This window comes from Alligator mississippiensis, chromosome 1 (genome assembly GCF_030867095.1).
Source record: "Alligator mississippiensis isolate rAllMis1 chromosome 1, rAllMis1, whole genome shotgun sequence".
In the NCBI taxonomy this organism is placed as follows: Eukaryota; Metazoa; Chordata; order Crocodylia; family Alligatoridae; genus Alligator; species Alligator mississippiensis.
Genome location: NC_081824.1, coordinates 94,581,091 through 94,594,088, shown reverse-complemented (window position 1 = coordinate 94,594,088; position 12,998 = coordinate 94,581,091). Strand labels below are relative to the sequence as shown.

Below are 12,998 nucleotides of genomic sequence, written 5' to 3'. Positions count from 1 at the left end.
ACTTTGACTTGGTTTTTTGGGGTTTTTTATCTACACATGCTTGGGAAACAACCTGCACTACAAATGGACTACGTAAGTATCTAAATAAACCATGACAATATAGTGATTGCAATTACTGTGTGAAGATGACTTAAACATCTATTTTAAATATGTAAAAACTACACAAGTCTGTAAAGTATAATCAAATTATTTAATTTATATAAATATTTATAAATCAAAACAATATTTTATAAAAATTGCAATAATGCAAACTTTACTGGAAATGGACACTTCTTTTAGATTTTCTCTAAATTGTATGGGCTCTAAATATTATGAATCACCGTGAAATTTTATGCGTTACTGAAAAGTGCTTGTATTGTAACCTGTGTAGTGTACCTTGGACACTTTAATACATGTTAAATGCCCATAACTTTTACAAAACTATAAGATGAAAATAATTCAGATTTTTTACAAGAGAAGAAAACAATAAAAACATTTCTTCCAGGTACCTTTAATTTTAAAATGTCACATTTAAATGAGCTGCTACTACTATGCACTATAACAGGGGTGGGTAAAATATGGCCAGCAGGCTACATCCAGCCCACGGAAGGGCTTTGTCTAGCCCACGGTGGGTCCCTTGGTCCCACCTGAATGAGGCACCACGGCTGGGAGGTGCGGAGCAGGTGCAGCCTGGGCTGGGACTGTGTACTGTTGGTGGTGGCAGGGAAAGCACCATAGGGCATGCAGGCTCTGGGCTCTTGCGGGGCAGGGGTTGACCAGCTCAGGGGGTCGCCTTCCAGGGCTCCCATGCACACCCCACATATACTCAAACCCTCCCACTTAAACCCCACAACCACACCCTCCTCCACACACTATTACACACCCCACCCCACACACACCCCTGCATGCCTCTGGCGGGAACCCAGCTCACATCACCCCCCACAGCCACTTTCCCCCTCCACATACCCCAGAGTCCTGCAAAAACCCATACCCACACATCCTTACGAACCCCCCATACCCACCTACCCACACACATGCATATCCACCCAAACCCTTCCTCACACCCCACACAAAACACACATCCACACACAAGCCCTATACCCACCTCACCCATACCCCCCACACCCCTCACAACATACAAGAGTAAGACTTCATTTTGAGCTATTATGCAATCACTTCTATGTATACACAGTACAAACACAAGTCAGGACAATTTTTTTTTTTTTTTTAAATAAAATTAAAATATTATTACAGACATTCGATTTTTAGTACATACTTTGGTTTTATTCCGGTTCCAAGATGGCAAACCCCCTTCCCAAGAGGAGTAATTCCAAGGGCAAGGAGAGGGACTTTCCAGTGGCAAAGGTCAGAGGTTAGGCACAGGATTTCTGATCCTAAGATGGCAACCAGGGGGCAGGACCACCCTTGCAGCCCTCAACAGCTCTCCAAAACTCTTTAAGCAGCCCTTCACCTGAAATAATTGCCCACCCCTGCACTATAAGCAGATGACCTACTTCTAATTTATTTTTCAGGACCAATGCCATTTGCAGCCTCTCTTTCAGTCATCTTAAAAATGAAAATAGAGGGTCAAAATTTTAACATCTCATCTTTCAAGCACTAAAGCAATTTTGTTGTACCTGGAGTTAGAAGGCTACACTCTAATATAGGTTAAAAACTGTTTTCTTCTTCATTTTAGGGGGAAAAAAAATAACAGTTCATAAACCAATTGTATTAATCTCAAGTTGTACATTTTCACCTCTTCTAGTGAACTCTCAAAGCATTGATTTAACCTATTTTTACAGTGTCCTTTTATAACAATACAGTGGGTGGTACATGTTCAGTATTATATAACATTCTTTTTATTTAAAAGTACTTGCATGGTCCAGTGGGCTGAGACGTGCACCAGAAATTGGTCTTGATTCACTAGATTCAAAACTGGAAGCATGGAGACTAAGATAAAGAACAGAAACAGAACATTAACTCAGACTCAGTTCTGTTTTCTTGCAGTGGGTCCATTCTCTTCCATCCCCAAGCCAGTGAAGAAAGGGTACCACATCTACAACATTATTCTCTTTTTCTTTAAATCTTACAGATTCAATTGGGATGTCAGGCCAAATGGCTCATTAAGGCTGAGGGAGGAAATCAGAGGACTGTGTGGCACATTCTTGCTTATTCTGCAAACAGATACTGTAATTTAAATTAATGCTCCTCACAAAGGTATAACCCAGCTGGAATTATCTCTACAGATGCTGCAAAGTAGCATAAAGTAACATCTAAGATATGACAGTATAACTCTTGCAACACACTGTTCTGCTGGGGAAAGGGACTGTAAGAGATGGCTCCTACCTTTGAGGCTAATAGCTCCAGTGCCTGTCAAGGGAGGATCATGCTTTCTGTGAACTACTTTGGGCCACAACCCCAGCTGACCAGAAAGGAAGCTAACAGGTCATTCCATAATAATTCAAAGTAAAAAGTTTCATAATAAAACTTTTTCTTTTTTTTTTCCATTAAAAAGGAGGAGTTGCACAGCAGAGAACATTCTCTTACACCATTCTGTACATACAAAATTGGTACAGACCACTGCTAGTATTAGTTCCAAACCACAGGAACTTCCTGCACACACAGATTAACATTGTCAATGAGCATTTTTAAAACACAGGAAAGGATGTAATTAACAGCAGAAACTAACGCAGGAAAAAAGGACCATAAACATAATTACAGAATCAAACCTCTTGCTGTTAGATTATATTAACAAACCTTAAAGCCTCTATACCTAAAAGCAGAAGGTGGTCTCTCATCAGGAGTTCGTGAAGATGTAGATCCAAAAAGTTTCCTTTGACACTCTTGAGGTGTAAGTGGCCTTTGAGTTCTTAAAGTTCTTAGCGCATTTCTCGCTTCATTTATAATCTCAGCGCTGGTCTTCTGCCTAGGCACAGAAAGCCTATAAAATGGGTCTGGCGTATCTACATTTTTATTCTTTAAGGACTGCATTCTTCTACAATGTAGCTGACCAGACACTGTGCGCTGCAACAGAAAACCAAGAAAAAAAATACAACAACACTTTTTAAGCAAGAAATGTTTACGGTATTCATGAATATTTAATTATTTTTTTAAATGTTTTAAAAAATAACATTGGAAGCCAGGGTGAAGGTCTCAGATATCTCACAGAAATCAATCTGTACCACTGGAATTCAGTGATATTATTCTTCACTCTCCTATTGTCAGTGGAAAAACAGTTGAAGTATATAGTGTTTTTAGCATGTGGAAAGGGATTTAAAAAAAAACAAAAAACAAACAAACATCATCAGGGACTACAGTATTTTCAAGGCCAAACAAAATAGCATTCTGATGTCAAACAAAGGCTTATCAACCAACATTATAAATATTCAGAACCTGACAATTCAATAAATAATAAAGCTGTTATTATAATAAAGCAGGAACAAGACAAAGAGCATGTGAAGAGAGACTTTCACAAACTTAGAAAATTAACAATATATGTTATCAGTTTTATCAAGTACTCCATTCTAACAAGCTAGAAGAGGTATTGCTTGTCAACTGGAAATGAAAACCATATACAGGAAAAGAGAATAAATCTTATCTTTGTAAGAAAACACATTAACACATTATATGATGAATTATCAACTCAGACTGCCAGAGTTTGATCTGATTGTTCACCCTTAGGCTAGAAACAGACTTCACCTTTGTGTCGCCATAACTATTTTTATAATGGCCCAAAGCAAAAGCAAATAGACATCCATGCCCTTCGTCATGCCACAAATATCTTCCATGACTGCCTTATCTGTGGGTCGGAAGATGGCTTACGAGGCCTATTTGGGACTGACAGACTCTACTGAGCTCAGACATCTGTTTCCATGTGGGGTGCGTGGAACTGGATTTTTATTTGGTCTGTGACACGCTTTTTTGCTGCTCCCACTTTTCCATCTCCTGTTGTTGTCATGAGGTTTCAGAGTACTAAGATCCCTGCAACAGACTCTTCCTCCATTTGGGGCAGTCCTGGGCAATAGTCTCCCATGAATTATGAATACTGCATTTTAAGTTGGCCTTGAGGATGTCCCTGAAATGCTTTCTCTGCTGTCCTCTTAAGCGTACACTTTAGCTGAGCTGGGAAAATAAAGCTTGCTTCCAGAGTCTGGAGTCAGACATCCGGATGAGTTGGTTGGCTCAATAAAGTTGATGCCAGATGATCATTGCCTCAATAATCATAGTGTTTGTTTGCAGGAGGGTGCTAACTTCCCACTGGATTTGAAGGATCTTCTGCAGGCAGAGTCGACAGTACTTCTCCAACAACTTTAGATGTCTCCTGTACATTGTCCATGCCTCAGCTCCGTTCAGCAAGGTGGGGATTACACCTGCTTGATAAACCATGAGCTTGGTTTGGGATCTGATGTCGCAGTCTGTGAACACCTGTTTCTTCAGACATTCAAAGGCTGCAATTGCACATTTGAGGCTATTTGGATTTCTTTGTCTATGTCAGCCTTCTGCAAGAGATGGCTGCCGAGGTACAGGAAATACTCAACATTTTCCCCGAGTGTCATCATGGATCTGGATTCCTGGAGCTGGGGACTGTTCATTACGAACTTGTTGGTGGAGGACCTTAGCGTTAGTCCCATCTTCTTGTATGCCTCAGTAAAGACATTGATGATTGCCTGAAGGTCTACTTCCAAGTCAGCACACACTACATCCTCAGCATACTGAAGCTCAATGATTGTCATCAGAGTGGTCTTGGTTTTGGCTCAAGAGACAGCTGAGGTTAAACAACTTACCATCCCTTTGGTAGTTTAGCTCCACCCCAGCTGAAAGCTTTTTGGTGGACAGATGCAACAACATGGCAAAGAATATTGAGAAGTGTGGGAACGATGATGCAGCTGTGTTTAACTCCGGTTTTAACCTCAAAGGGATCTGTGACAAATCCATTACTGAGAACCACCACTCACATACCGTCATGGAACAGGCAGAGAATGGTGACAAATTTTGGTGGGCATCCATACTTCAGAAGGATTCTCCACAACACTTCGTGGCTGACAGATTCAAAAGCTTTTGTGAGGCCAAAGGCAGCCATGTAGAAAGGCTTATGTTGTTCCCAATGTTTCTCCTGCAGCTGGCAAGCTGTGAAGACCATGTCAGTTGTGTTTCTTGATGCCCTAAACCCACACTGAAATTCTAGGAGGAGCTCAGTTCAGAAGGATTCTCACAATGATCTTTTCTATGATTGACAGCAGGGTGATCCCTCTATCGTTTCCATGGTTGGACTGGTCTCCTTTCTTGAAGACTGTCAATCATGGAGCCCCTGAGGTCATCTGGGAGTTCCTCATAATTCTAGATCCTTAAGATGAGGGCATGAAGCAGTGATGCAAGCTCCTCTCCTCCCTGTTTTAAGATTTCAGCAGGGATTCCATCCACTCCAGATGCCTTATTTCCCCATCTGCTTGATGGCTTTCCTCACCTTATCAAGGGTTGGAGGGATTCCAAGATCTTCTCTGACTGGGTGTTGCAGGATGTAGTTGAGAACACTCTCATCAACAGCAGAGACTTGATTGAAATCTTCAAAATGCTCCTTCCAATGGGCATTGATGGCTCCCCTTTCCTTGATCAGGTCTCCTCCATCCTTAGGTCTCAAGAGGGTTGGTCCCCGAGTGCTTGGACCATAGATGGTTTTGGTGGCACTGAAGAAGCCACGCATATCATGGATGTTAGCCAGATGTTGAATCTCCTTAGCCGGGTCTTCCCACCATTTGTTCCTCATATTGCGCATCCTCCTTTCAACTTCTGCCTTGGCTTGTTGGAGATTCAATTTCTTTTTCTTGGAGGAGTTGGTGTCATTTTGCCAAGCACAAAAGGCATTGTGTTTATGATCAATCAACTGTGCTGCTTGTTTGTGGCCAATGTCTATTTGCTTTATGGAGGAAGAGCTCAGGCAACCCAGAACTGCTCACACTCTCCAGGAGCACTGGGCAGGCATTTCCACACTCCTCAGGTCCCACACTCCCCAGGAATTCCCAGGCAAGATCAGGCCTCTCAAACCCTGGAAGTGCCTGCCTGACTTTCCCCACTTAGAGAGACTTGATGAATTTGTGGAAGTGATTTTTACAGAGCCACCAGTCATCAAGAGAATCACTTCCACAAATTCATCAAGTCTAAGACTTAATATATTCATGCAACTCTTTGTAGAGACCATCAGTTATCATTTTTCAACAACTATCATAAACTCCATCCAAGTCAAAATTCTTTGTTCCTCAAAGTAGAAATAAACTGTGTATAGTTACCAAAGGGGAAAAAAACATTGTCATGGATTTTCACTACTGTGCACAATACAAGCAGGTAGCTTGAGTCCCCTCATACAATCTATGATTAAAAGCCATCAGCAGAAGAGACTGGAAGCTGCCATCTAGCATTGTCCAAAGTTGAGTCAAAAACTCACTTCCCTACTCTAAGTCTCATTTACCTTCTTCTTGCTTCTGCTTTTCAAAGCCTCTCTCCTGCCTTCTCTCTAAGACCCTCATACGCTTAGAAGTCTCCCCATTAATATTTTCCAAGCTTTCCCTTCCTCCCTACCCCCTGCTATGAAACAATTTCCAAGACCCCACCTCTTCTGTAAAGTGCTGAAGCCATAATAACCATATGACACTTCTTCCATATGGTACTATAGTAAGATAGAAATCTCTATTAGGGGTGCACTGATAAAGATTTTTTTGGCCAATACCAATGGCCGATTATTAACCAGCCATATCGGATACTGATCCAATAGCCAGTATGCAGCCCTGTAGCTTGGCTGGCAAGTCTGTGGTGGGGGGGCATGGGGAGGGGCAGACCGAGGCCCCCACAATGAGGGAGGGAGTGGGGCTGGGGCAGGGGTAGGCGCTGCCCAGCCTGGGTGGGGCGGGGTGTAGAACAGAACCATGGGCAGCTCATCCAGGGTACACAGGGGATGGGAAGGGGGCGTGGCTCCCTGCTGCTGTGCACTACCCTGGGGGAGGCATGGGGGCATGTGCCACCTGGATTTATGCATGGGGCAAGGGCAGGCTGCCTGTTGTGGGCTCGGGGCCAGGGATTGTGCTGGCCTCTTCCCAGCAGGCAAGCTGGACTGAGTCTGTGCTCAGGGTGGGCAGCGGCGGCACTGGGAGGGGGGCTACAGCAAATTTTGAGGTGTCTATAGCCCACCCCTTGAACCCTCCCCAGCACCGACCCCGCCCCGCCCTCCTTGAGCACAACCCTGGCCTAGCTGGGAGAAGGCAAGCGCAGCCTCTAGCCCTGGGCCTGCAGCACCCTTGCTCCATACACAAATCCAGAGAAGCACATGCCCCTGCCCCACTCCCTCCCTCACCATGGGGGACTTGATCTGCCCCCCCATGCTTCTTCCTCCCCCCCCCAAACTTACTGGCCGGATGCTGCTTTTCACACTACCAGGCTGCCTTCCTGGCTGCGTGCAAGCTGCAGCTGCATACATGCAGGTGGCATTTATCAGTGACATTATTGGCTACACCAATCAGAAAAAGCTGATTGCCAATAATGTCAATTTTCCCTTTATCAGTACCAATCTGATATGGACCGGTATACCAGTGCACCTCTACTTATTATATTTATGTAATGCTATAACCACTTTGTCTGCTCATGGCTCAAGAGGCAAATCCAGACCATTTCTCCACAGGCATGGAGAGTCATTACATATTCTAACTGGTATATTTCTACCACACAAGGGAAGACTGAATGCTACATAGCAAGGTTCTCTTGCCTGGTGCAAAGCTTTGCTTTCAACTACCCACATCTTGCACTGCAGCATGCAAGGAAAAGATTCCACCGGTGGATCAAGAGAGACAGCTTCCCAGCACCAGTGTGCTTAAAGGAATTTAAAAAAGCTAAAACTGGAAATCTTACTGTAGTTAGAAGTCATATCCAAGTTCTTAAAAAGCACCTGCTTTTACTGCAGCCAAACAAAGCAATCTGAGATCCATGTAACTGCCTGCTTTATAATGTGACACAAAGGAACCAACTAAGCAGTGACTCTAAACTAGCCTCTTTGGAGCTCAACTTGCATGAGGAGGCAGAAGGTTTTGGGCCTTAAATTGTTTAGGCTGAAGGACTTGCACTCTATCTGGCATATTTCAGTTGCTGTATTTACCTGAATCCAAGATGACTTTGAGTTTAAGATGACTCCCCAATAATTAGATTATAGATATGGAAAATTTATAAAACTTATCATTTTCTATGTCTAGCATCTAATTATTGGATAGTTGTCTTAAACTGGTCCTCCCCTTCACTGCAGCATGGCAAGCAGTGGTAGGGGGGGGCAGGCAGTAGGAGAGTCCAGTGGCCTGCATATCCTTTCCCCTTGCTACCTGTCTCCACTGCACACTACTTTCCCACCCCCAAGCTTGCCCCATCCCCTGGCACCTGCCCCTCATCATCCATGGCTCCACAATGGTTTGCCTGCACCCTCTGGCACCTGGCTCATCTTTCCACTTCTTACAGCTCCAGCTCCAACCCCAGCGTAGCACACAATCGCTCTGACCCCAGTCCAGCCATGCAGCAATAATGGCACCTACACCCACAGCCCAAAAGCTGGGCCAAGGCCACTGCCACTATTGTGTGGCTGGGCCAGAGCCAGAGTGTTAGTGGTGGCAGGGGAGGTCAGTGCAGGCAGCAAGAGGAGGCAGCAGTGCAAGATGGAGGGAGGGGGCAGTGGCTATGAGTCCAAGCAGGGACCACAGTCAGAGCACCAGCTTATTAAATGAGGGGGGGGGGAAAATGATGACTTCATCTTGGATTTGAGTAAATATGGCATGTAAAGCATACATGGCATTAACAACATTATATTAAGAGGTTTCGTCAGAAATGCAGCCAGAAATGTGAATTAAATGAACATTTCTCATCTTCCACTTATCTTTATGTTTCCTATTGCATTAAAAAGTTTTATATCACATCTTAATGAATATTCTAACATTACAGGTCTCTAGCCATTGAAGAACTCATTTCCTTCAATCTTTAACATCCTTTAAGTTTTGCTCTTGAGATATAACATTTTTTGGATTTTATTACCAATTCTCTTTAATTAACTAACAGGCAACTAGGGAGAGAGAATCATTTTCTGTGGAACAGCACCATGCTGGCCTGTGACAGCTTCTAATTAAGTTTGTCAAATCTACTTTCAATTATAAATTGTTCATCCTTGAACTTTGATTATTGTAGAGACACTGACCTCAATTCCATAGCTAGGGCCATAACCTACATTTTTTTGGAGGGCTCTTTTTCATTTTTTTGCCTTATGTGGCGGGGGCAAGGGATGCACCGAGCCATGGGGATCTGGCGGCAACGGCAAAAGCCCCATGCCACCAAGCCCACCGACGGCAGAATCACCACGCTGCCATCAATGCCGGCAACCCTGCAGCACACTGAGCCTCGGGAAGGGGACAGCAGGGGCAGAGTAGCCACGCTGCAAACCATGCTGGCAGTGGCACAGCCCCCTGAGACCCGGGAGCAAGGCGACGGGTACACTGCTCCACAAAACTTACTAGCTACACAGTAGCGTCCCACGTCACAGCCAGCTGGAGCCCCGTGATGGGATGAAGAAAAAAAGCCAGTGCTGGCATGGACGCGCTTTGTAAACACATGCTGGTGCCAATTTGCTGGCCAGAGCAGCAAGGCAGCTATAAAAGCCCTGTGCTCTGAGCCAACAGGGGGACTGGAAAGTCCCTAGCAGCCGAGGGCAGGCTGCAGACAGGGCAGAGAGCCAGAGGGAGAAGGTTGGTGGCAACCCCCGTGGGGGGAAGCTGCCCCAACATGCTGGCTCAGCTGAGTCAGTGGTCATATCTGAAGAGACCTGGAAGCCTTACTGGGAGAACCAAGAGAACGACGAGACACCAACAAGACTGAACGAGAGCAATGACTGGTAACAACACTGCTATCATGCAACACCACAGTAACAACGGGTTGGTGCTAGGTGGGGTGTAGATGAGGTGGAGCCCCAAGATCTTCCAGCCTGCAGGCAACCTTAGTGATATACCACTGAACAGGGAGCAACAGCAACTGCAAGATTAGATCAAAGACATGGCAGGAAAGAAGCTTTGGTGGTCACGGTAACTGGTGCCAGGGGCAAACTGTCGGCCCACAAGACCACAGATGGCTCAGGGAGACTAGAAAAGGCTAAGCAGGGAGCTGCGGACAGGCACAGCAAGTTACACCTTACTTCTCAATTTGTTTGCTGCTTTCAACTGGTTGCAATGCAGCTACATTCTGAATCTCACCGAGTGCAGGTTATAAGCAAGTCATCTTTATTCTCTGCTTCTATTTTAGACACTCTCGTGATGGACAATCTAAGTATCACGCAACTGCTCAGTTACAACTGGGCCCATAAAATGTCATCTGCTCTCCAGCTCTCTTAGTTTGAAATAATTCAAAACTAGTAATATTAAGAACTTAGACCACATGCCAGGCCCTACAGATAATTCAGCCCTCATCCTAAAAAATTACAATCTAGGTTAACAGTCACTGGACTCTTCCATCTGCCTGAAGCCCTGCTGACTTCAGTAGAGCTCTGCCTTGTTCATCCAAGTTAATTCTACTGCAAGACTTATGGCTAGCTGCATAAGTGCTTGCAACAAAAAAACATGAATACAGGAAGGATGAGGGGAACAAGGTAAAATAATGTGGTTACATTAGCTAGCTACTGTGCGGTTTGATCTTAACTTCTACCTACCTCCAGTTCTTGAATGCTTGTAGCTCTGCCCGTTTCCGTAATTTTTGTAAAACCTCCAATCTATTTTCGTTTTCTTTTAGAAATGCTTCCTCTTTCCTCCTTTTAAAAAAGAATCTCAGTACTATCCCTACCATTTTAAACCACTACTGCTTTCCTTTTTAAATTACAACAATTATGCAGAAAATGAAATATTCCTTGGCTAGCCCCAACTTGTCCTTCCCTTGGCCCAATTACTGCCACTTCTCTGCAAGCAGTTGAAGCCCCTATGACAAAACAAGATAGTTATAAATTACAATCCATCCTCCTAAGGCCCCAAAGGAATGATCCATGCTGCTGCCTATAGAAGGCTTGTGAGCCTTCCACAAGCTGCTCCCTAAGAAGGAAAGTTATCAGGTCAACAGCAGAGGAAAAGTGATGTGTGCTCTGCCCCCCAGGTCCAGCACAGTTAATTTCTGGGAAACTGGAAGTAAGCAGTGAGCCTCTCCAACCAGGAGCCACTACCTAAGATGGATTTAAAAAATAAATAGATAAAAAAAATCAACAACAGATTTTTTAAATTTAAATTGGATTTTTATATTTTTATTCACATTATAATTAAGTTTTCCTTTTTAAGAATAAACCATCTTAAAATTAATTCTGAATTTAATACAGCATAGGATAAGTTATAAATTTAGGTTTCTGGCTAGATGGTCTTGCCACTCCACTCAGGATCAGACTGATTTGGGGCCAGGAAGAAATTTTAGCCCATGGTCAGATTGGGGGTTTTGCCTTCCTCTGTAATAGAGGCATGGCACCTGGGATCTCTTGAGTGTATAGTGACATTTCATAGAAGCGGGACATTGAGTGCTATGGTTCCCCTGCTTTACCTGTGGCAAGTTAGGGTGTTATGTCTTGTGTTGTGTCAGCGTTGGCAGTAGTCTTACTAAGAGGTCAAATTATTGATTGTATACAATGGTTTGGATAGGGATAATCCTGCCTCAGGCAGGGGGCTGAGGGGGTCCCTTCCAGCCCTACTTCTCTATGATTCTATGACAATTAAAAAAATAATCTCAGTAAAAATATGTTGAGTCGATGAGCCTCTACTAAAAACTCTGGAGCTCAAGACCGATTCTCTTCTAGATAAAAATGAGGTGGAAAACCTCTAACTTTTGACATCAAGCTTTAAACATATGGCATGATATTTCATACATTAGGGGCTTGATCCTACAAGGGATTCAGGGTCTATACTACTGGATGCAAAGGATCAGCAAAGTCATCTCAGCTGTTGGAACCTGGCCTCTGACTTCACCAGACCCCATCATGTGTAGTACTTGATCAGGATGATCCACTGAGCCCACCTGAATGGCATCAAACTCTGCTTTGTTCTACCTGAGTTCCAATTAGCTCAGCACTCAAATTATGAATATTTCTGATTCTGAACCCATAACGGAGGCTTATTCTCCAGCTCATGGAAAACCAACCATCTGCTCAGCAACTAACAACCCCCTGCTTCTGAATGGTTCTGGGTTCTTCAGTGAAATGTTCCATCTTGGTCCTTTGCATATGTACTATGTTAAGTTTATCTTCTCAAGTGCCTATCCATATCTCTATACTAAAATACTAGACCAGGGGGTTACAATAATAGAAGGGGGAGGGTTTGGGAGGGGAAGTGGAAAAGGGTATGATGGGTCATGTCACACGGAGAAGGAGGCTTGGTTTGTTGTTAATTTCTGTTCAATGGAGAGAGAAGAAGCAGAGTAAGGAGCAGTGTGTGCAAGAAAAGGACCAAGGCTGGGCTCAAGACAGTGTAGGAAAAGGAACAACAATCTATGAAGCATAAACTAGTTTTGATTTCAATACCTGGAAACTGGAGGAAAAAATCTACCATGGCTGCAGGTTGCAAAAAAGACCCTATTTGGGAATATTTTCAAGAAATTCTGGTACCACTGGGAATAGAAACATGTGACAAATGTAAACAGTGCAACAAAGAGATGCAAGGTTAATACTACTGTTTAACAAGTTAGTTGAAAATAGACATCATGTTTTGATTTAAAAAAGGTTTCTGTATCCAAGACATTAAAGTTTTGTTTAATACAGTTGGAGTGCTGGTTTGTGCCATCTTACTGAAGCTGGATATGAATATGAGCAAAAAGTTAATAACCTAGTGAAAAAGACTAGGTATTTCACCACTTTATAGCATACTAAAAGACAGTATTTCTAACAGTCCAAATATCTTAATATTAATTGTATAAGATATTTGGATTATGAAATTTTATGTTACACTTAGACCATATTAAATATGTGGAACGTTAAATTATGTTATAGTTAA

General features: G+C 43.4%; 1 protein-coding gene across 9 annotated transcripts in view; it reads right to left on the bottom strand.

Moving 5' to 3' along the window:
- The window catches only part of ARMC2 (armadillo repeat containing 2), a 192,561-nt gene that overhangs the window by 155,231 nt on the left and 24,332 nt on the right, over window positions 1-12,998 (bottom strand). For all 9 annotated transcript variants that reach the window (XR_009463941.1, XM_059732709.1, XM_059732706.1 and 6 more), the window contains exons 2-3: window positions 2,753-3,003; window positions 1,857-1,929 (exon numbers count right to left, since the gene is read on the bottom strand). Coding sequence is in view for 8 of the 9 variants with exons in the window: in XM_059732718.1 (XP_059588701.1) it covers window positions 1,857-1,929; window positions 2,753-3,003 (324 nt within the window). In the remaining variant the exon portion in view is untranslated. The remainder of the gene's footprint in view (window positions 1-1,856; window positions 1,930-2,752; window positions 3,004-12,998) is intronic.